The following is a 23,843-nucleotide window of genomic DNA, read 5'->3' on the forward strand; positions in this document are numbered from 1 at the left end:
CCTAGAGGTTCATCCTATGAGCGGTTAACCTTCAGAAGAGTATTAAAATATATTTCTTATTATTAGCTTAGGTAAGTTAATATTTAAGAAATCTCAAATATAACTTAACATATTTGAAACTAAAAACAATCAAACTCATTCATATCTAATTATTTACTAAATGAATAAAGTAACTATAATAACAAGGAGAAAATTAATGATTTGTTTGAAACTACAGTAGTAAGGATGTATATATATATATAGTCATGACTACATAGTAACCTGTGTGGAAGTCCCTTGTTCCAGTGGTTTGACCAAAGGTTCATTAATACTTTTACACTGGGAAGTCTGAGTTTCAATTCCCGGAGAATGCGGAATTATGCGAATTAAGAAAAAAAAAGTTTATAAAAGATCTGAAGCATGGCGCAAAAAGTACCGTCAAGTCTAAACCCATAGGGCGGCTCATGCGATGGATTCAGAAGTGAATCCTCGTACGCGACAGGTAGAATTATCGGCTTAAAAAAAAAGACTACATAGTAACTTTAAGAGATCTGGTAGGCTAACGTATACCTTTTTTTTTCAAATCACTCACCCATTTTCCCCCTTTATTATTTGTATATTTTATAAAATTCAGTCTTTCTAAAGATTTAATTGCTTTCAAAAGTAGCAAGTTTGGTATACCATTCCATAATTTGAAAGAATTTTCATTTGTTCTTTCTTCCCAAATGTTTCACTGAATATATCTTGGACTTTTAATGTTAATGACAGGCTACTCAAATTATCCTTCGAAATTGTTTTTGTTCTTCAACTCCAATTACCTCATCATGTAGCGAGTGATAAAATCATATAGCGAATTTCTTTTTGTTTTCTTTACTATTGGTATAAATTCTCTTATTATTCATAGATTCATTTTTGGAAATAAAATTTTCAACATTGCACTGTAAATAACTTTAATTAAAATGTTGTAGAACTTGAAAAATATAAAACAAAATCCAGCAGTATAAGCATGTAAGGGCTCATACCGTCATACGTAATCTCATTCACCATACTAACTACAATTAAGATTTGTTAATTAAAAGTAACAGTAATCTATATATTAGTTCAAATTTTAAAATTGTCAAGATAACTAAATTTGTCAAACCTGCAGGTTTTACTTATGTTGGTCCAGTCTCAATATGTTTGAAATGGATTAATTCCTCTCTTTTTTTTGTTCTTCCCATACATTGTGAATGAATCCATCCTCATGATCATGGTGATAAGGCAATGCTAACAATCCATTTTACCATTTACACTCACTTTGTGTTGAATCAAATGTGGCTCGCTTACCATCATTAGTGACAAATCTCATTACAAGAATTCATTAAGCAAACCACAGAATCTAACAACTTTCAGCATACATATATCGTAAGCAATAGAACCTGCATGCAGGCCATTGAGACAAATCTAATTAAGCGAGCTCAGGATTGCTCCAATTCTGCGTCCACGCAAGAGATGAACGTAGGGCCTGAGCTTATTCGCCAAATCCCAAAACAAATCGATCCGATTCCTCTCCTCCATCACTCTCAGTGCCTTCACCGCCACGTAATTCCCGTAATCACTCCTCGCCAGCCTCACCAAACTCTCTTCATCACACCGCACCAACTCTCTCACCACCATAACCGCCTCCTCCTCTGTATCCAAAAGCTTCTGCACGACAAAGCTTCCAAACTTCGTAAACGAGAGGCCAAAGCAACGCCCCCTGAGGCTAACTGCAACGTTATGCGTGCAACGTAAGTCATTCAGTCGAAGCACGTGTTGGACCACGTAGTTCCCATGAGCATTGTAGCTTAAGTAGAGAGCGTTCTGCGCGACTATGTCCAAGAGCCGGCCTCTGTAGAAAGGATTGCCCAAGCTGTCTATGATTTCTTTCAGCACGGCGAAGCCGCTTGGGTCACACGCCAGGGGAATCGCGTGGCGGAGAACGTGCTCGTACATAGTTTTTTTCTTCTCCTGGCTGAAAACATGCATCCCTTGCGTCCCGACTCTGGACGCCTCATAGTCGGTCATGAAGCGGAAGAAGCGGCGCGTTATAGCGTTAAAGAAGTAGGTGTCCAGGTCGTCTGTTATTCCGAGTAGCTCCTGTATGCGTTTGGAGCCGTTCTTGGTTCTTGCCATCTCCAAGAAACGATCGAGATCTGACGTCAGCAACAAGGCCATCCTCGGAAGATCGCTTCTTGAGACCACCTCTCCAAACTGAGCCGCACCGTCTTCTTCGTTGCTAGTCATTAAGTTGAACAACGACTGCATAAACGTCTCCCTTTCTTGATGAGTTAAGGCGGTGTAGTAGCGCAATGAGTTGACTAAAGATTGATTCTCTTCAGTAAGATTGACTGTATTTGGTGCGGTGGATCTTGCAGGAGGGATATTGGCGGTGGGGATTTCACGTGGAGGAGGAGGAAGAACCACCGGAGACTCTTGTTCGATGGATGATCCTGCGGCGGTAGAACGGAGATCGCCGCCGTTTGCCATTATATACGTTAACTCTTTGCTCTTTGTCTTGGAAGGATGAAGGGTTTTGGTTGTGTGATTGTAGAGAATGAGAAAGTGTTGAGATATGTGGAGTGATGAATGATGATGCCTATTTATATGAACGTATATACATATACATGGCGACGTTGCTGGAGTATTCTTTTCCGTTTCATAGAGTCTTTTTTTTTATCATTATGGCTTCGTTTTTTAATGTAAGGTTATATTGTTTTTTTTTTTTTTTGACCTGGTTTTTCATATTAAAAACAAAAGGAAATAAAATGTTACAAACCCAAATGGCTTTAGTTTGTTTTAAGAGCCCAGCCCAGCCCAGAGACAGAATCTCATATCAATAAACCTAACTTAACCCAAGCCCACATATAGAAGAAGAGAGCTTTGATAATAATGAAACGTCGGGGAGAAAACGCGACGATGATTCAGAGGAGAGGGACAGAATCGGTGATGGAAGATACTCAACTCAGCCATTGCTGCATCATTGTAGATGATGCCCTAGGGTTTTGCTCTCGGAATGATAGAATACGATCACGGATCTGCCTGTCGAGGAACCGAGACATTGATTCTGGTGATCGGAAGATGTTTCGATGTAGTCGACCATTGACCAGTAAATACATCCTTGCCAACAGAGTAGTGTTAATATTCCCTTAGGCGATCTGCTGCTCATTGCATGAAGTTGGTCAAGGGATCTGCTCCAATTACGCTCTGGCGTTATCCCGCAACGTAACGCCATCACACTCCAGATGTTCCAAGTGTAGGGACATTCGAAGAAGAGGTTTGGAGGCCCCAACCGATTATTCTGTCCCTGGTTGGGCAGCGGTTGAGCACAAAGAGCCAAGTGAGGAAACTATGTCTAGGAATTCCTCCCTTGTTCCAGACAATGTTACACCAAGTTACCGCTGGGCCTTGGACACGCAGGTTAGCGTAAACCATTCCAATCGAGTAGTTCTGATGAACCCTCCCTTCAATTTCCCATTCGTAAAAGTCGTCCTCATTTGTAAGATGGATTGTAGTGAGCAGAGCTTGAACCTCAACCTGTCTATCCGATCGAGCAGGAGGGAGAAGCCAAGTACCGTTGGAGTGAAGCGATGCAAGAGTTGCCATGTCTTGAATCCCTAGTGATGAGTTGGTTCTTAACTGGAGACCAATTGTCCGTCCAAATACGACAGGTTAGTCCATTTGCTACTCTGAGTTTGATCCAATTGTAGACAAGGGGACTGAGCTTGAGCAATTTGTTAACTTGCCAGGAGAAGCGCCTGCGGGGAGATACTGTCCATAAGTTACTCAGATCACCTTGTAGAACTTCTTCTCAAAACCAAGCAACCCAAACAGAACCAGCTTGGAAGAAGAGGAGCCAAATGAGCTTGAGACAGCAGGCTTTGTTCCAAAGAGAGAGGTCATTTATCCCTAAGCCTCCTTCAATTTTTGGTCTGGTAATATGTTCCCAAGAGACTCCTGCGGAGTGATGGCTCTCAATGTTTCCTTGCCAGAGAAACACGCCACACAAAGAGTTGATACGCTTGACACACGCCTTGGGTAGGATAAACGTTGAGCACCAAAAGGTAGTTATTCCAGCAATAACCGTTTTTATTAGTAGCAACCGACCTGCAAAGGATAGAGACTTGACACTCCATGATGAGAATTTTGTTTTGATCTGTTGCAGGAGGCCTTCACTATTAAGGAGAGTAAGCTTCTGGGTACATAATGGCACTCCCAGTTACCGCACAGGCAGGGACCCCAGAGGCATACCCGTGGAGAATTGCACCAGGTCGGTCTCTGCTGCTGTTAGACCCGAGGCAAAGAATGATGTTTTGTGGACACTCACAGCTAGACCAGAACGTTGTTCGAAATCCCTGAGGACCTGCAGAACAGCTTGAACCGAGTCCAAAGTTCCATCAATGAATATCAGTAAGTCATCAGCAAAACATAAGTGGGTCATTTTAGTAGATGCACAGTTTAGATGGTAATTGAATTTCATCTGTTGTGCAGCTTGTTTTAGCATGAAAGACAGATTATTCAGGGCAATTACGAAGAGATAAGGGGAGAGAGGATCCCCTTGACGCAAGCCTCTAGTCCCTTTGAAGTACCCATTGACCTCGCCATTGTAGCCTACTGTGAAACTCGTAGTACAGATGCAGGCACGGATCCAGGAGATGAAGAGCGGCGGGAGGTTTAATCCCTCGAGACAAGAGAGAAGGAAAGCCCAAGACAAGGTATCGAAAGCCTTCGCTATATCAACCTTGATTGTTATTCTTTTTGTACCATTTGTCTTGTGATATCCATTTATTAGCTCTCCCGCAAGTGAAGTATTCTCAACTAATAGCCTTCCTTTCACAAACGCAGTTTGGTTGGGGGCTATCAACGAGGACAAGATAGGTTTTAGTCTCTTCACCAGTAGCCTAGACACGACCTTATAGATAGTGTTTAGGCAGGAGATGGGCCGGTAATCTGTTATCTTCGACGCTCCTGGATGCTTCGGGACGAGGGAGAGTATAGTGGAGTTTGTGGCTAAAGGCATGAAGGAGGTGAGGAAAAATTGGCGAACGGAGTTGACAACTTCAGAGCCCAAGATAACCCAAGAAGATTTATAAAAACCCGAGGTTAGACCATCTGGACCCGGAGCTTTGTTTGCACTGAGCTTTTGCACGACTGATGCAATTTCCTCTGATGTAGGTATTGAAGTCATGAGAAGGCTCTCAGTAGGGGAGCATGAGTAGGGGACCAGAGAGTTGAACCAAGCTGGTGGAGAGTTAATTCCCATCATAGGAGTAGGGCAAGGCCCAAGGATGCTGGTAAAGTGTTGAATCGCATGCGAAGACATGTCGAGTGGATCTGATAAGATGACGCCAGAGGAGAGGAGGAAGGATGTGATGGTATTGTAGTTGATCCGTGTTTGTACGATCCGGAAGAAGTAAGTGGTATTGTGATCACCTTCTTTGAGCCAATTGATTCTGGAGCGTTGTTTAAAGTAACTCTCTTCAATCATTCTCAGGAAATGCCAGCGTTGAGACACTTCTTTTTCCAGTTCAAAAAGCTCAGAACTTGGGGATTGCATTGCTTGCACCTGCACAACTTGAAACAAACGGTTAGCCTCACTAACTCTCAACTGAATTTGGGAAAAATTATCTTTATTTAGTGATTTTAAAGTGCTCTTTATCTGTTTCTGCTTCCAGCATAAGGCTGAGAGATTCCAGGCAGTGCTTCCGGCTTGTGTCCACGCTTCTAATACCACTTGGTGAAAACTGGGGTGTTTGGCTAGGTAGTTATAGAATTTAAAGGGTCTGGTTCCATGGGAAGGAGTTTTATAGGCTAGGTCAACAAGACAGGGACAGTGATCAGATGTAAGGGAGGGGAGGAAAGAAGCGGTGCAGTTAGGGAAGAGGTTGAGGATTTGGCTATTGATGAGAAGGCGGTCGAGTTTTTTGGTGATAGGGGAATCAGGTTGTTTGTTTGACCAGGTGAAGTGAGAGCCATGATATCGTAGGTCATACAAGCTCATGTGGTGGAAGCAGTCGCTTAATTCTACCATGCTGGCAGTTAAGTGATCAACTTCAGTACTTGAGTGCTCAGAAGGATGGATAATTTGATTGAAGTCACCTCCCAACATCCAAGGGACTGTAAGGTTATATTGTTACTACTTTGAAAAGTTCGCTCATCTCCCTCCACCTTTATAATTCCCGTTAGGAGACATGCATGCACCACTACTGAGTTTTTGTTAATTAACTCGTCTGCTAGATTGATTATTATAAAAAATAAAGGTTTAATAAAAAAAATTGACGATAAATTGGATTATGATAATTCATCACTCCACATATCTAAATTGTATATTTGTTTTATAGGTTTAAGTTGTAGTTAAAATACAAATATGTTTTATAGGTTTAAGTTGTAGTTAAAATACAAATATGTCAGCACTAATTAAAATATATCTCTTATTATTAGCTTAGGTACCCTATTTACGAAATCTCAAATATAACTTAACATATTTGAAACTAATAAAAACAATCAAACACAATCATATCTAATTATTTACTAAATTAATAAAGTAAATTATAATAACAAGGAGAAGATTAGTGATTAGTGAATATTAATGATTTGTTTGAAACTAGTAAGGAGGTTATGACTACATAGTAACTTTAAGAGATCTGGCAGGCTAACCGTTACTATATTTTTTTTTTCAAATCACTCATACATTTTCCTCCTTTATAAAAAAATTAAGTCTTTCTAAAGATTTAATTGCTTCCAAAGTAGCAAGTTTCAAATTCGGCTACTTCGAATTATACTTAGAAATTGTTTTAGTTTCTTCAAATCCAATTTATTCCTCGGGTAATGAGTGATAAAATCATCTAGCGAATTTCTTTTCGTTTTCTTTATTATTGGTAGAAATTCTCTTATTATTTATAAATTCATTTTTGGAAATAAATTTTTCAACATGGACTGTAAATAACTTTAATTAAAGTGTTGTAACGAAAATGTTGTAGAACATGATAAATGTATTAAAAAATCCATCAGTGTAAGCATGTGAAGGCTCATATGAATCTCATTCACCATATTAACTACAATTAAGATTTGTTAATTAAAAAAATAATAGTAATTTATATATTAGTTCAAATTTTTAAAATTGTCAAGATAATTTAAATTTGTCAAACCTGCAGGTTTTACTTATATATGTTGTCCAGTGTTTTCCTCGATATGTTTGAAATGAATTAATTCCTCTTTTTTTTTGTTCTTCCAATACATTTGTGAATGACTGAGTCCACCAACAAGCTTTTTGGTTCTTCCTCATGATCATGGTCATAAGGCAATGCTAATAATCCATTTGCACTCACTTTGTGTTATATTGAATCGAATGAAGATGGTTTACAATCATTAGTGACAAATCTCATTACAAGAGTTTATTAAGCAAACCATAGAATCTAACAACTTTCAGCATATATCGTAGCAATAGAACCTGCAGACACTGTGACCAAGCTAACAAAGCGAGTCCAGGAATGTTCCAATTCTGTGTCCACGCAAGAGCTGAATAAAGGGCATGAGCTTATTCACCAAACGCCAAAACAAATCCCCATTCCTCTCCTGCATCACTCTCAGTGCCTTCCACACCACGAAACTCCCGAACTCACTCCTTGCCAGCTGCACCAAGCTCTCTCCATAACACCACAAAAACTCTCCCACCACAACTTCTCCCGCCTCCTCAGTATCCAAAAGCTTCCCCACGAAGTAGCTTCCCAACTTCGTAAACGAGAGGCCAAAGCAATGGCCACTGAGGTTAACTGAAACGTTATGCGTGCAACGCAAGTCATTGAGTCGAAGCACGTGTTGGACCACGTAGTTCCCATGAGGATCGTAGCTTAAGCGGAGAGCGTTTAGCGCGACTATGTACAAGAGCTGGTCTCTGTAGAAAAAGTGGCCTAAGGCGCACCAGTCGTTTATGATTTGTTTCAGCACCGTGTAGCCGCCTCGGTCACACGCCAGGTTAACCGCGTGGTGGAGAACATAGTCGTACATTGCTGCTTTCTTCGCCTGGCTGAAAACTCGCATCCCTTGCATCGCAACGCGGGAAGCGTGCAAGTCGGCCATGATGTGTAAGAAGCGGCGCGAGATAGCGTTAACGAAGAAGGTGTCCACCTCATCTGTTTTTCCGAGTAGCTCCTTGTTAGACTATCGAGAATATTCCTATTCTTGTTGAGAATATATTCTTAAAATCGTAGACATGATCCTACTTACTTTGTAACAGTATTGTGTATATAATCTGATGTAAATCTGTATATGAATTCAAGGGGAAATATTTCCACTTTCATGGTATCAGAAGGTTCATCGATCCTGAACCATTTCTTCCCTACTTTCTTCTAAAATCTCTATTCTTCACCTCTCTCTCGTTCTTTCTCTCATGGCTGCCCCTGCTGCTCCCGCGAATCATCTTGAACGCATCTACGGTGTCAATAACATCAAAAATCACATCCCAGTCATCCTTGACAACAAAGAACTCAACTATGACGCATGAAGAGAGCTTTTTCTCACACATTGCCAAAGTTTTGATGTCGATGGACACCTTAACGGTACTCTTCTCCCAACCAATGACAACGATCAACAATGGACCAAACGTGACGGGTTGGTCAAACTATGGATCTATGGAACACTCTCCAAAGATCTCTTCCGCATAGTCTTCAAGACCGGAGGAACTGCTAGAGAAATATGGACTCGCATCGAGAACTATTTCAGGGACAACAAGGAGGCTCGTGCCATACGACTTGATCATGAGTTGCGCACCAAAACAATTGGCGATCAAACAATTCAAGATTACTGCCAGGACCTAAAGTCTATCTCCGATCTACTTGCCAATGTTGATGCTCCAGTTTCTGAGAGGACTCTGGTAACTTACATGGTCAATGGGCTTAGTGACAAATTTGCCAACATAATCAACGTCATCATGCATCGCCAACCGTTCCCTACCTATGATCAAGCTCGTTCAATGCTAGTTCTAGAGGAAGAGCGTCTCAACAAAGGAAACAAGTCTCCACTGGTCAAGGTTCTCAATGTCACGGATTCTTCTCAATCATCGCGCCCCGTTCAACCACAACAGCAGCAACGGTTCTTCAATAACAGAGGTTCCAACCGCAAAAACAGAGGCCGTGGTCGCAACAACCAACAACGCCCTATGTACAATCAATGGGGTGTGCCATACTGGCCAAATGCTTATCCGTTTTGGGGACACAGTCAAGCTCCTCAGTGGTCTTCTCCGGCACAATACTCCACTCCTGGCATCCTTGGACCGCGCCCAAACTCCACTCCACAAGCGCTTCACCTCCAAACGCAAGCTCAACTCCCTGGTGCTGCTAACCTCGTCCCAACTACGGACTTTGCGTCTGCGTTTAACACAATGACGCTAATGGAGCCGTCTGATCATCAGTGGTACATGGACTCCGGCGCTACCGCTCACCTGACGAACAACTCAGGTAATCTAAGAACCACTTTTAACACTGGCACCAATCACACTGTCACGGTCGCCAATGGGGGAAGTATTCCAATAACTAAAACGGGTTGTCTTTCTTTTCATACTCCTTATAAACCTCTCAAGCTTAATTCTGTCTTGGTTACTCCTTCCATTATTAAAAATCTCGTCTCTGTTCGTAAGTTTACCAAAGATAATTCATGTTCTATTGAGTTTGATCCGTTTGGCTTTTCTGTGAAGGACCTTCGAACTCAACGGACGATTCTCCGCAGTAACAGTACAGGGGATCTCTATCCTGTCTTTTCATCCACAAATAAGCTCACTCCTGGGCACTCAGCTTTTCTTTCAACTTCCGCAAACACTTGGCATCGTCGCTTAGCTCACTCGAGCAACCAAACACTTTCTTCTTTGATTTCTTCCAACAATTTGCTTTGTAATAAACATGATCTTTCGTCTGTTTGCGACGCTTGTCAAATTGGAAAACAAATAAAGTTACCTTTTTCAAATTCGGATACAACTGTTACTGCTCCCTTCGAGATCATCCACTCTGACGTATGGACATCTCCAGTTCTTAATCTTAGTGGAATGAAATACTACGTTCTTTTCTTGGATCAGTTCACACATTTTTTGTGGGTTTTTCCAATAAGATCTAAGGAAGACGTGTACTCGAAGTTTCTTCTCTTCTCCAATTACGTTGAAACTCATTTCAATTCTAAAATCAAAAACCTTCAATGCGATAATGGAACAGAGTATAACAACTCTAAGTTTCATACCTTGTTCGCGCAAAAAGGTATCGAGTTTCGTTTTTCTTGTCCCTATACGTCTCAACAAAATGGACGATCCGAAAGGATGATACGGACGATTAACAACTCTGTTCGAACCTTGCTTTTTCAAGCTAATCTTCCGTCTACATTTGGGTTGAGGCACTTCATACATCTGTTCATATCCTCAACCTTCTTCCTTCCAAGTCCATAAAAGATCAAGTTCCTTATACTAAGCTTTTTCACAGGCCAGCTTCGTATTCTCACCTCAGAGTTTTTGGCTGCCTATGTTTTCCAAATCAAAACCATGCAACTACTTCTAAACTCTCACCTCGGTCTTCTCGTTGCATCTTCCTCGGTCACCCCAACTACCATCGAGGTTACAGATGCTTCGATCTACAGACCAGAAAGATCATCATCTCACGACATGTTACCTTTGATGAATCTTCCTTTCCGTACAACGACTCTCGCAAACCAGTTGTGTCCACGTATGACTTTATAACCGATGAATCAGATGACTCACCTCTCCTTCAGAGCATCTTGACATCTCCAGCTGCTACCACCACTACAGCTCCAACATTGAATCAGTCAACACATACCGAACCCGCAGTCACTGTGGTACCAAGACATTCAATGGTCACACGCTCTAAGAATGGTATTCGCAAAACAAAACAACTTCTCTCTCTTCTTACTCAAACACAATCTCCCTTACCCAAAAGCTATAAACAAGCTCTCACTGATCCCAATTGGACACCATCGATGACTAGTGAATATGATGCCATTATTAAGAGTGGTACTTATGATTTGGTTCCGAAACCAAGAGACACTAACATCATCCGTTGTCTTTGGTTGCATAAGCATAAATATGATGCGCAGGGTAATTTCAAGAGTCACAAATCACGACTCGTAGCAAATGGGAAGTCTCAAGAAGAAGGCGTTGATTATTCAGAGACTTTCAGTCCTGTTGTCAAGCCAGCAACTATAAGAAGTGTACTCCATCTTGTTCTTGCTAACGACTGGCCGGTACATCAACTTGACGTACAGAATGCGTTCCTTCATGGAACCCTGGATGAGACTATATATATGTCACAGCCGCCTGGTTTTGTTGACAAGAAGAGACCAGATTATGTGTGCAAACTCAATCGCTCTATATATGGACTTAAGCAAGCCCCTCGAGCTTGGAATGCACGCTTTGTCACCTTCATTACCTCTCAAGCGTTTAAACAGAGTAAGAGTGATGCATCTCTGTTTGTCTACAGGCAAGGGTCTGATATGGCTTACCTCCTCCTATACGTAGACGACATCATCCTCACCACTTCTTCTCAAGCGCTAACCTCGAAGATTATTGCGGCGATGAAGCGCGAATTTCCAATGACAGGTGGTGGATTGATTGACTCGTTTTTGGGCATAGCAGCTATCCACAACGATAAAGGTCTCTTTCTGCATCAGACAAAGTATGCAGAGGAAATTTTGATGTGTGCAGGTATGCAAGATTGCAAACCCGTTTCAACACCGGTGGACTTGAAATCAAAACTAGCGGAGGGTGTGGGCAAGCCAGTTGATGAGCCTACACAGTATAGAAGCCTAGCTGGAGCTCTCCAGTATCTAACTTTCACAAGACCGGACATAGCGTATGCTGTTCAACAAATTTGTTTATTCATGCATGATCCAAGAGATCTTCATTTACAAGCATTGCGTAGAATATTGCGTTATGTACAAGGAACAAAGGACAAAGGACTTCAACTACTCAAGAAACAAAAGCTACAACTAACGGCATACTCAGATGCTGACTGGGCTGGTTGTCCATCAACTCGTCGCTCTACATCAGGCTTCTGTGTCTTCCTCGGCGATAACCTTCTGTTTTGGTCAGCAAAGAGACAACCAACGGTGTCTCGATCTAGTGCAGAGGCCGAATACAAAGGCGTCGCCAATGCAGTCGCTGAAACTTGTTGGCTACGTAACCTTCTTCTAGAAATGCATTGTCCTCTTCAACGCGCAACGATCGTCTATTGTGATAACATTAGCGCTGTCTACTTATCCTCAAATCCGGTTCAACATCAACGCACAAAACACATTGAGATTGACATCCACTTTGTCAGAGAAAAAGTTAAAATGGGACATGTCAAAGTGTTTCACATCCCCGCAGCATCGCAGTATGCAGACATCTTCACCAAAGGCCTGCCTACGTCTCTGTTTCAAAGTTTCCGATCCAGCCTTGGCGTCTCGCAACTCGCCGCTGCGACTGAGGGAGGGTGTTATACTATCGAGAATATTCCTATTCTTGTTGAGAATATATTCCTAAAATTGTGGACATGATCCTACTTACTTTGTAACAGTATTGTGTATACAATCTGATGTAAATCTGTATGTATGTGAATTCAAGGGGAAATATTTCCACTTTCACTCCTGTATGCGGTTGTAGCCGTTCTTGTTTCTTGCCATCTCCAAGAAACGATCGAGATCTGACGTCAGCAACGAGGCCATCCTCCGAAGATCGCTTCTTGAGACCACCTCTCTAAACTGAGCCGCACCGTTTTCTTCGCTGCTAGTCATTAAGTTGAACAACGTGTTCCTTTCTTGAGGAGTTAAGGCGGCTGAGGAGCGATTTGAGTTGAGTAAAGATTGATTCTCTTCAGTAAGATTGACTCTGTTTGGTGCGGTGAATCTTGGAGGAGGGATATTGGCGGTGGGGATTTCACGTGGAGGAGGAGGAGGAACCACCGGAGACTCTTGTTCGATGGATGCTCCTGTGGCGGTAAGATCGCCGCCGTTTGCCATTATATACGTTAACTCTTTACTCTGTGTGTCTTGGAAGGATAAAGAGTTTTGGTTGTGTGATTGTAGAGAATGAGAAAGTGTTGAGATAATGCCTATTTATATGAACGTAAATGCATATAAATGGCGACGTTTTTAATAGAATCTGATTTTATCATTATGACTTCGTTTTTTAATGTTAGGTTATATCGTTACTACTTCGAAAAACTTCACTCATCTCCCTCCCCCTTTATAATTCACGTTAGGAGACATGCATGCACCAACTACTAAGTTTTTGCTAATTAACTCCTCTACTAGATTTGATTATTATGAAAAACAAAATAAATGTGTAATAAGTTTATTGAGGATAAATTGGATTATTGGATAACAACATGATGTGTGCAATTGTTGAAACCATGAAAAATAAATGGAAATACTTATGTTTGAAATGAAATGTTTCCTCTCTTCTTTTTTGTTCTTCCCATACATTTGTGAATGACTGAATCCACCAACAAGCTTTTTGGTTCATCCTCATGATCATGGTCATCAGGCAATGCTAATAATCCATTTACACTCACTTGTGTTGAATCGAATGTGGATCGCTTAAACCATTATTAGTAACAAATCTTATTACAAGAGTTCATTAAGAAACCATAGAATCTGACAACTTTCAGTATATATGTATCATAGCAATCTTTTGAAACAAAAAAAAAACTAATTGTAAAGGCTAAAGCGAGTCCAAGAATGCTCGAACGCGTCCATGAAACCCACCTAAGTGATGAACAAAGGGCATGAGCTTATCCACCAAAACCCCAAAAAGATCCCTCCTATACATCTCCCGCGTCACTCTCAGTGCCTTCAACACCACGAAACTCCCAAACTCATTCCTCGCCAGCAACGCTAACTTCTCTCCATTACACCCCCACAAAAACTCATCCGCCACCATAACCGCCTCCTCCTCCGTATCCAAAAGCATCTCCACGACGTAGCTTCCATACTTTGTAAGCGATAGGTAAACGCAATGGCCCCTGAGGCTAACCGCAACATCACGCGTGCAACGCAAGTCATTGAGCTGAAGCACGCGTTGGACCACACGGCTTCCAAAAGCATGGTCGCTTAACTGGTGAGCGTTGCGCGCCACCACGTACAAGAGCCGGTCTCCGTAGAAAGAGCGCGGGTCCAAGCCGTTTATGATCTCGTTCAGCACGACGTAGCCGTTAGGGTCAAGCGCTAGGTCAACCGCGCCGTGGAGAACGTGGTCGTGCATCGCCGCTCTCTTCTCCTGGCTGAACACTCGCAACCCTCGTAACGCGACGCGGGAGGAGTCGCAGTCGCACATGACGTCGAAGAAGCGGCGCAAGATAGCGATCAAGAAGAGGTTGTCTACGTCGTCTGTTTTGCCGATGAGGTCTTGCATGCGGTTGGAGCCGTTCGCGTTTCTTGCGGTCTGCAAGAAGGGAGCGGTGTTCGACGTCAGCAGCGAGACCATCCTCCGGAGATCGCTTCCGTAGCCTAGTCTTGAGACCAGCTCTCTGAACTGGGACGCGTCGCTGCTAGTCATTAGGTTGAACAAGGATTGCGTACACGTGGCCGTTTCTTGAGGAGTTAAGGCGGCGGAGGAGCGAAATGAGTTGAGTAAAGATTGATTCTCTTCAGTGAGAGTGACTCTTCTTGGTGGTGAGGTGAATCGTCGACGAGGAGGAGGAACCGTCGGGTGATCGCCGCGGTTTGCCATTATATACGTTAACTTCTCTCTGACTCTGAGTTTTGGTAGTGTGATTGTAGAGAATGAGAAACTGTTGAGATATGTGGAATGATGAATGATGATGCCTATTTATATTATGTGTTGTTAGTAATATGTTAATACTAATCACTATATTTAAACATATAGTTTTATATCAAACACAACACCAATAATACAAATTCAATAATGTTTTGATTCTATAATAATAGTCTACAGTTCAATTAAATGTAAATTTGTTCTGGTCAAACCATTTATTTAAGTAAGCAAACTACCAAAATCAAATTTGAATTGGTTTACATCATAACCGACAAATTTAAGCGGTTTCCGGTTTATTCTTAACCGTGGCATTTACGCCGGTTCGTACTGTTCTTGTCAATAACCGCAGCATTTCAAAGCTTTGATCTTCCTTCACACATGAACAAACTCTCCAACATTCCGTGTGTCTTTTCGGTTAGTGTCAATCGGTTCTTATGCTGAACCGACTTCTATGCCAAGGACGAAAGCTTCATGCTCATCTCGTGACATCTGGTACTGCTCGCTTGACGTGAATTTCTGCAGCTAAGGTCTTGGAATGTGGGAGTGTTACAGATGCTAGGTAGGTGTTCGATGAAATTCCCAAGAGAGATATTAGTGGATGTGTTGTCATGATTGGGGCTTGTGCTCGAAACGGGTATTAACTTCAGAGAAATGAATGAAGAGGGTTTGAAGTTTGATGCTTTTCATCATCCCTAGCCTTCTTAAAGCAAGTTGCAATCTGCTTTACTGAAAATTTAGGAAGATGATACATTGTATGTTATCAAGTGCTCGTTTAATTCTGGTGGTTTTGAAGTTAGCTCGCTTATTGATATGTATTCGAAGTTTGGGGGGAGGTGGAGAATGCGAGGAAGGTGTTTAAGGATTTGGCTGAACAAGATTTGGTGGTGTTCAATGTTATGACCTCTGGTTATATTTGTGGCAAAGAAACATTTTAGATAGACTTATCAGAAAAAGACAAGGCAAGCCTTTAATATGTCCGATCACAACAAAGCTCAGCCACGAGCCACGTGCTTGTCCTTCCACACAATTGATAAAGTTTTTGAAGCTTTCCTATCCTCAATGCATCAGATCTGAAGGTTCCATCTGTCTACTTGAACTTCTTTTCATTCCCACACTGAAGAAAGAATGGATGAAAAGCTAGTGAAGAGAAGGATAGTGTTGGTTCCAGTACCTGCACAAGGGCACGTCACTCCTATTATGCAACTCGGGAAGGCTCTTCACTCCAAAGGCTTCTCCATCACTGTTATTCAGACACAGTACAATCGAGTTAGCTCTTCCCAAGACTTCTCTGATTTTCAGTTTCTCACCATCCCAGGTACTTTAACTGACTCTGATCTTAACAACCTCGGAGCACTCCGTTTTCTGATAAAACTCAACCAAATCTGCGAGGCAAGCTTCAAGCACTGTTTTGGTCAACTATTGCAAGAACAAGTCAGCCGTGATGATATTGCTTGTGTCATCTACGATGAGTATATGTACTTCTCTGCAGCTGCATTTAAGGAGTTTCAACTTCCCAGTGTTATCTTCAGTACTACTAATGCTACTGCCTTTGTCTGTCGCTCTGCTTTGTCCAAATTCAACGCTGACAAGTTCTTGATCGACATGAAAGGTATTGTAGCTCTTTACATCAGTTATAAAAACCCCATTTAGATTTAGTAATAACCAATGAAAATGCTATTCACTTTGCAGATCCTGAAGTGCAAAACAGTTTGTTTCCAGGGTTGGATCCTCTAAGGTACAAGGACCTACCAACTTCAGCATTTGGGACACTAGACGATAGCATCAATCTCTACAGTGAAGCTGTTAACACTCGAACTGCTTCAACGGTTATCATCATCTCAGCTAGCTGTCTAGAGAGCTCGTCTTTGTCACGGCTGCAACGAGAACTACAAGTTCCGGTTTATCCCATAGGTCCACTCCACATTGCAGCTTCGGCGCCTTCTAATTTACTAGTAGAAGACAGAAGCTGCATCGAGTGGTTGGACAAGCAGAAACCAAGCTCAGTGGTTTACATAAGCTTGGGAAGCTTAGGTCTAATGGAAAACAAAGACATGTTGGAGATGGCTAGGGGGTTGAGTAATTGCAACCAGCCTTTCTTATGGGTGATCCGACCAGGTTCCGTTCCCGGGTCAGAATGGACAGAGTCCTTACCAGAGGAGTTCAGCAAGCTGGTTTCAGAGAGAGGTTACATTGTGAAATGGGCCCCGCAGATGGAAGTTCTTAGACATCGTGCGGTAGGAGGGTTCTGGAGTCACTGTGGATGGAACTCAACATTGGAGAGTATTGGGGAAGGTGTTCCAATGATCTGCAGGCCTATTACAGGAGATCAGAAAGTTAATGCGAGGTACTTAGAGAGTGTTTGGAGAATTGGGATTCGTTTGGAAGGAGAGCTGGAGAAAGAAACTGTGGAGAGAGAGTTGTGAAGAGGTTGATTGTGGATGAAGAAGGAGAAGATATGAGGAAGAGAGCCATGGATTTGAAAGAGAAGCTCGAAGCCTCTGTCAGAAGTGGAGGTTCCTCATGCAGCTCATTAGACAACTTTGTCAACTCCTTGAAAACCAAGAATTTCATGCAGCAATGAGATTGTCTCTGTTCAAAGTCAAAAGTGTAAGAGATTCATTGACCATTATGTATCAAATGGTTTTATGTCCTAAGTTTCATCTTGTTTTTTATTCTTAAGTTTTGGATGCTTTAAATCCTGTATTGACCATTGATGGAAAAATCAAGCTGGTTAGTCCAAAGCTACAACTTAACCTCTCCTTCTCTGATAAGGGTATGTTCACTTACCTCACAGACATAAACATGTATTGAACATTTGTTTTGGTTTTGCTCCAAACAAATGAGAGAAAGCACAGACAAAAGTGAGTTGAGCAACTTTTAATCTTTATTTTATTTTGTTATATGAAATGATAATTACGAAAGTCAATACATACAGATACACGTTTATCCATGTATGTATTTTATCAGCTTGGCACCTATATACGTACTTAGTCAATGCGTATAGATATAAGTTGTTTTATGTTAAGCATTTTATCAATTTGGCACCTGTAATTTTGTTGAGCCATCAATGTGTTAAAAAATAGTATAATAATTTTCTAAAGAGTTCCACCCACCCCCTCATTGCCAAACATTATAACATTTGTCACAATTTATCTAACTTAACTTAAAAAATGTAAAGTACAACCTTTAATTAACAAAAATGATTTCATTATTCAGCAGTCAGCACACTTGTACTTCTGGCACGATTCACAGGTGGAAACGACGTAGTTCATTGGCTTTCCCAGAAAAAACGGAGATCAAATGGGTTCCACAAAGGTCCCCCACAAACAGCAAACACGGCGTTTCCACTTTCCGCGTTTGGTCAAAAGACTCAAAACTCCCCTACTCTATACGTCACGACTGTTAATACCTCCGCTATCTCATACCCAGTCAAACACTCACCACGTGTCTATTCACAGTTTTAATCAAACGTCGTGAAACACCCTCCAACGACCGCCTTAAAAACCACGTTTTCATTTTCTCATCCCAACCTATTTCATTTAACTGCGTTTATTCTTCTTTTCTCAGATCCTCTCACCGAGTTAGAAGGTCTTGGAGATGCCGTCGCCGTCAACGCCCATAACGTCGTCGTATTGGTGTTACAGCTGCATGCGATTCGTCAGCGTCTGGTCCGAATCCGAACAAGGCGCCACCACCGTCAGCGTCTCTTGTCCGCACTGCGACGGCGGTTTCATCGAAGAGATCACCGATCCCTCCTCCGCCGCCGCTGCCGAACTAACTCCTCCACCTTCCACCGAAGTCAGATCGATCATCAACAACCGCAGATCTATAATCAGACGCCGGAGATCCACTCCTCATCCTTCCTTTAATCCAGTCATCGTCCTCCAAGGAGGCGACGGCGAGAGAGACGATGGAGAAGAAGAAGAGGCTAGAGATCGACGACGCGCGTACGAGTTTTACTACGACGACGGATCCGGATTAGGTCTTAGACCTCTTCCCGATTCTGTATCGGAGATCTTGATGGGATCGGGGTTCGAGCGGTTACTCGAGCAGTTAAGTCAGATCGACGCCGCGGCGGGGATCGGACTCGGTAGATCTGGGAACCCTCCGGCGTCGAAATCGGCGATTGAGTCTTTGCCGAGAGTCGAAATCTCCGATTGCCACGTGGGCGCGGAGGCTAATTGCGCTGTGTGCACTGAGGTCTTCGAGGCGGAGAGTGAGGCGCGTGAGATGCCGTGTAAGCATATTTTCCACGAGGACTGTATCGTTCCGTGGCTATCGATACGAAACTCGTGCCCCGTCTGCCGTTTTGAGCTGCCTTCGGAGTCTAACGGCGAGGAAGGTGATAACAACCCCGTGGGGATGACGATATGGAGACTCCCCGGAGGGGGATTCGCGGTGGGGAGGTTTAACGCAGCGATGAGAGAAGGGGAGAGAGTGTTGCCGGTTGTGTTGACGGAGATGGACGGTGGTGGGGTTGGTGGTAATAGTGAAGGTCCTAGAAGGATCTCATGGGTTAGAGCTAATGGGACGTTTGAATCAGGTAGTAGCAACGGTGGTGGTGGTGGCTCTGGCTCGGGAGGTAGATTGAGACGGATGGTTCGTGGAATGGTGTCATTGATGAGGAGAGTGAGACCAAACCGTGCTGTTTCGTCTTCTTCGAATCAACTGGGTGTGGACAGTGAAGTAGAAACTAGGGTTATGGATCGGTCGAATTCAGTGCTGAGAAGATACTTTGGGCGAAGCAGAAGTAACAGAGATTCTTCAGTTCTGCATTGATGATTGATTTATCTTTTTTTTTTTTGTTTGTTTGTGTTCATCATTCAACAATGTAAATATAAGAATATTCAGAAGAAAATCCGAATATTATTTGATTATTTGTATGTTACATTAAAATGTCTAATGTTCATTCAAGTTTTCATCATTTTTTATTTTGTACTAGCTTTTTGTCCTGGAGCCAAATCCTGGAAACTTTTCCCGAGATTTTGTCTGTTTTGGTTTCCGATAAAGTAAAAGGATGCTCGACAGAGAAGGCCTAGTTGAGAAAGAGATGCACATAAAAAGAAATGAGTCAAGTTGCCAAATTTGAAATTTCATTCAACTGCAAGTCTTTTTAGTACATACCTCGACTGTACAAGTTAAATTTGGTCTGGAATGGTCGACCCGGTCAAAAATATATTGAACTAGAACTGAACGTTTGGGTAATTAAGTTTTGGTTTAGTTCAGTTTTTGTTTAGTTCGGTTAGTGTATAATTAATTGTGCCAAACTGCACCAAAAACTAATTCAGCCTGATAATTTAGCATTCACTTTGTACAAATTCTGCTGGATTTTATTGATTTTTTAAGTTTTGAATAGATTTTTAATTTAAAGCAGTTAAAGGTAGAAAAATTTCAGTTCTTTTGGTTAGTTTGGATCAAAATTTTAGTTAATTTATTAGTTCAGTTCACAATTTGGTTAAGATCGATGTGATTCGGTTTGATTTCTTTTAAACACCATACTTACTGATTGCTAAAACAATTCGTCACTGTTTGTGGTTGTGTCTGTCAGAGAATGAGTAAGAGAGGAAAATCATGTACAGTAAGAAATCCAACAAAAACAGTCATATATCCGGTCCCACACTCCAACTCAAACCATCGGTACTCAATTTTTGCCCTTTAAGCAAACATTTTTGTGAAAAAACAAAAACAATACAACAAAATGGTGACCAGAATGGAGATTGGAGAAGAAAAGTTCAGCTACGACAAGTCATTAAGTTTGTGGTTGAGTGTGTATGAGAGGGACAACATTCATGTAATCATATCACATAGAGTCAGAAATTCAACAAAAACGGACATATCCGGTCCCACACTCGAACCCTAACCATCAGTTCTCAATCTTTCCTTTTATATAATTCTCATCCTTATCTTCTTCTTCTTAGCAATTTTGTGAAACACAAACAAGACGAAAAAATGGCCTCTATCGAATTCGATCCTTATTTGGAGCGCAAAGCTTTCGATGATGCGAAAGAAGGAGTAAAAGGGCTGGTTGACGCTAAAATAACTGAAATCCCTCGTATCTTCCATGTCCCCAAAGATTCCTTGACTGACAAGAAACCCTCTGTTTCAGACCTAGAGATCCCTACCATCGACTTTGCAAGCCTTCACGTGGACACAGCCTCGCGTGAAGCCGTCGTAGAGAAGGTTAAACACGCGGCTGAGAAGTGGGGATTCTTCCAGGTGATCAACCATGGTGTTCCTTTGAGCGTTCTTGAAGAGATTAAAGATGGAGTTCGTAGGTTTCACGAGGAAGATCCTGAGGTCAAGAAGCAATATTTCACGCGTGATGACGACAACAAAAAGTTTATCTACAATAGTAACTTCGATCTATACAGTACTCTTCGACTTCTCTTAACTGGAGAGATTCTTTCGTTTGTTACATAGCTCCAGATCCTCCAACTCCTGAGAGGAACTCCCAGTGACTTGCAGGTGACGGAAACAAACTTTTAACTTCGTTTTTTTTGTGTTGAAGGTTACAGTGACTTGTTACATAGTTCAATCATGAGTGGCTTTTAAGTTCTAAACTTTTTTTTTTCCTTCAAGAGAGTGATATTGATTTCTAACATCATTGAGTGGCTATTACCCAGGGATGCGCTTTGTTCAAATACTCAAAACATGTGATGAGTTTAGGTGGTTTACTCTTTGAGCTTCTCTCAGAAGCACTAGGATTGGAATCTGAGACCCTTAATAGGAAGGAGTGCTTGAAGACTTTGCTTATGGTCTGCCATTATTACCCACCTTGTCCAAAACCTGACCTAACTATGGGGATAAGTAAACACTCAGACAACTCCTTCCTCACGGTTCTTCTTCCAGACAACATCGGTGGTCTACAAATTCGTCATCAAGACTCTTGGGTTGAGGTGGCTCCTCTCCTGGATCTCTCGTCATCAACATTGGAGATTTCGTGCAGGTAAAGTAAGATTCTGAACTACTCTTCCCTTGTTAAATCTTCTTCCACACCTGTCGTCTCCTTATGAGAATCTGTAGTTAAGAGCTAAATCTTGCTGATTGTTCATGGGTTTGATATAAAGTTCTGATCTTTGTTGTCTTTTGTCGGTTTCCTGGTACAGGACCAAATGGGTTATCCGGTTCCACTGTGCAACGGCTTGTATGCACGACTACTTCTAATGGGGAAGTCAAACGGAGATCAGTCGAGTCGAGAGAAACCACCGAGGAAGAAGAATACGGTGTGTTTCCGGTGATGGAGAGGAGGAGGAAGAGGAGTGGTGTGGTGTGGAGAGAATCGTTTCTGTTTTTACTTGGTTAAGCAATTCGCTTACGATGGCCCGGAGATTAAGGCTAAGATCGATGAAGCTGATGATGAGATTTATAATTGTAACAATGAGAAGATTCTCATTGCTAAAAGGGTAAAGCTTCCTCCTTTGAGTCTTTTTGGTTGATTTTATACATTTTTATCACAAGTGTATTGAATGGTTTGTTTGGTGTAGGCTGAGAGGTTCTCTGCCTGCTTCAGTTGAGAGTTTGGTGTCATCACTTGATGGGTACGATGTAATGAAGGATAAAGAAATTAATAGCTTGAGTGAGAGATTAAGTGAGATTAAGATGGAAATGGAGTTGTTGGATGCTCAAATGGCTTTTTCTTTATATGTTGTGTTAGGTTGTCATGAAGAATGCCATAGAATTAGCTACTTCTGGAAACGTTATAGATCCTGAAGAACTTTCGGATTCAGAGGGTTTTGTCAGTTTATTGGGTGGGTGTGTATATGTTTGTCTCTGAGATTTGAGCTTGTGTTCGTACTGTCTTTGTGTCTTGTATTTTCAATAGATTGGTAAATTTATGTTCTCGTTGGAACAATGACAAAGCTTTTAGGGATAAATTTATTCAGTAACTACAATTCTTATTTGGATGTCTTGTTGTTTTTCTTGAATAACAGTGTGAAAGATTCTAGTTTTCGTTTTGTGTTTCAGGACATTGAGAAAGAGAAGAGGAGCGAGAAGCTTTTTTTACTAGTATTAAGTTATTTTAACTTGTTTTTTGATTTTGTTTATGACTAGATTTGATGGTTACATGTTCTCTTATGGAGTTCATGTCTTTCATGAATTGATTTTGTATGTTTTGAATATTTAAAGGAAAAGCCTATGGTATTTTATGATTTACTTGTGTTTTGTTAGAGTAAATTATATTTATTAATCTTTTTGCAATATATATATTATAAATATTATTTTTAAAAAATTAAATTATAATTTCTATTTATAAATTTAGGGATATATAATTTTAACAAAGTGACTAGCTAGGTTTCCTTTTTAACCCATAAACCCTAAATATATTTTTAACCCCTAAACCCTAAATATAATACCATAAACTCAAACTTAAATGATATTCTACGTACTAAATAAAATCTCTAAGTATAATTTTTTCAGATTTTGAATCCAAAATTTAAAATTAAATTAGCAAAAAAATTTTTATTTTAATCTATAAATTCCAAAACTTAAATCTTGAATCTTCAATACCCAAAATCCTAACTTCAAATATAAACCATACTCCTTTCGTTCCTTAAAATTACATATTCTAGAGAAAACGTTTGTTTTAAAAAGATCAATTTTTTGCATTTTCAATGAATATTTTATTAACTAATTGCAAACTTCAAAAAATTTAATTGTTCTAATTGAATTTTTATTGGCTTAAAATTATGGAAAAAAGATAAACACAAAAAATATGTAAATTTAATGTGTTTTATTAAAATGTGTGAAAAATCTATAATATGTAATTTTAAGGAATGGAGAGAACACATCAACTCTAAACTCTAAATTCTAAATATTTTCAATTATAATTTTAACTTAAAATTTTATTTAATGTAAATAGATAATTTAATGTAAATAGATACTATTTTGTGTAAAACAATATATAAGTATTTCTTTCATACCTTAACCCCGTATCATGAATCATGATTTCAAATCTAATACTTTATAAACCTATACCCTAAGCCCCATATCCCAAACCCTAAAACATAAAGAGTAAATTATATAATCTTAATCATAAACGTAAAATTATAAATAATAAATCGAAATTTTAATCATTAACAACATCTATAACCTAAATTTG

At 40.9% G+C, this 23,843-nt stretch overlaps 5 protein-coding genes, 1 long non-coding RNA gene and 2 pseudogenes across 13 annotated transcripts; 4 read left to right on the forward strand and 4 right to left on the reverse strand.

The window, feature by feature from the left end:
• Positions 1-958: 958 nt before the first annotated feature.
• LOC106383548 (putative pumilio homolog 19) lies at positions 959-3,161 on the reverse strand. The gene is given in 4 exon segments (XM_013823633.3): positions 959-2,527; positions 2,529-2,568; positions 2,571-2,615; positions 2,618-3,161. Coding segments are annotated over 4 exon segments (1,233 nt in total). The 5' UTR covers positions 2,661-3,161; the 3' UTR covers positions 959-1,422.
• A 33-nt stretch (positions 3,162-3,194) lies between these two features.
• On the forward strand, positions 3,195-3,934 carry LOC106387041. The gene is made up of 3 exons (XR_001277646.3): positions 3,195-3,417; positions 3,513-3,668; positions 3,747-3,934. It is a non-coding gene; the product is annotated as an uncharacterized LOC106387041 (long non-coding RNA).
• Positions 3,935-7,467: 3,533 nt separating this feature from the next.
• Positions 7,468-8,076, reverse strand: LOC106383549 (putative pumilio homolog 19). Its single transcript, XM_013823634.2, has one exon. The coding sequence runs from the start codon at positions 8,074-8,076 to the stop codon at positions 7,468-7,470; it is 609 nt and encodes a 202-aa protein (XP_013679088.1).
• Positions 8,077-12,609: 4,533 nt separating this feature from the next.
• On the reverse strand, positions 12,610-12,987 carry LOC106383550 (putative pumilio homolog 20). The gene has a single exon (XM_013823636.2). It carries the CDS (start codon positions 12,985-12,987, stop codon positions 12,610-12,612), a length of 378 nt encoding a protein of 125 aa, XP_013679090.2.
• Positions 12,988-13,566: 579 nt separating this feature from the next.
• On the reverse strand, positions 13,567-14,698 carry LOC106383551 (putative pumilio homolog 19). The gene has a single exon (XM_013823637.3). The coding sequence runs from the start codon at positions 14,696-14,698 to the stop codon at positions 13,691-13,693; it is 1,008 nt and encodes a 335-aa protein (XP_013679091.2). The 3' UTR covers positions 13,567-13,690.
• A 774-nt stretch (positions 14,699-15,472) lies between these two features.
• Positions 15,473-17,488, forward strand: LOC106387042 (annotated as a pseudogene).
• A 526-nt stretch (positions 17,489-18,014) lies between these two features.
• LOC106387046 (E3 ubiquitin-protein ligase RDUF2-like) lies at positions 18,015-22,897 on the forward strand. 8 transcript variants are annotated; one of them, XM_048752201.1, is made up of 5 exons: positions 18,015-21,689; positions 21,850-22,146; positions 22,228-22,281; positions 22,398-22,491; positions 22,709-22,897. In XM_048752201.1, the coding sequence occupies exon 1, from the start codon at positions 18,341-18,343 to the stop codon at positions 19,520-19,522; it is 1,182 nt and encodes a 393-aa protein (XP_048608158.1). In that variant the 5' UTR covers positions 18,015-18,340; the 3' UTR covers positions 19,523-21,689; positions 21,850-22,146; positions 22,228-22,281; positions 22,398-22,491; positions 22,709-22,897. The 8 variants fall into 8 exon arrangements, with proteins under 8 accessions (XP_048608158.1, XP_048608157.1, XP_048608159.1 ...); XM_048752200.1 differs by having other exon boundaries at positions 18,015-21,208; positions 21,367-21,689; positions 22,228-22,491; XM_048752202.1 differs by having other exon boundaries at positions 18,015-21,208; positions 21,367-21,689; positions 22,398-22,897.
• On the forward strand, positions 20,693-21,698 carry LOC125575660 (annotated as a pseudogene).
• Positions 22,898-23,843: the final 946 nt, after the last annotated feature.

Source organism: Brassica napus, chromosome C3, assembly GCF_020379485.1.
Source record: "Brassica napus cultivar Da-Ae chromosome C3, Da-Ae, whole genome shotgun sequence".
NCBI lineage: Eukaryota > Viridiplantae > Streptophyta > Magnoliopsida > Brassicales > Brassicaceae > Brassica > Brassica napus.

Coding starts and splice junctions, on each gene's coding strand:
- LOC106387046 (XM_048752204.1), top strand. CDS start 18,341: ATGCCGTCGCCGTCAACGCCCATAACGTCGTCGTATTGGTGTTACAGC.
- LOC106383550 (XM_013823636.2), bottom strand. CDS start 12,987: ATGGCAAACGGCGGCGATCTTACCGCCACAGGAGCATCCATCGAACAA.
- LOC106383549 (XM_013823634.2), bottom strand. CDS start 8,076: ATGGCCGACTTGCACGCTTCCCGCGTTGCGATGCAAGGGATGCGAGTT.
- LOC106383551 (XM_013823637.3), bottom strand. CDS start 14,698: ATGGCAAACCGCGGCGATCACCCGACGGTTCCTCCTCCTCGTCGACGA.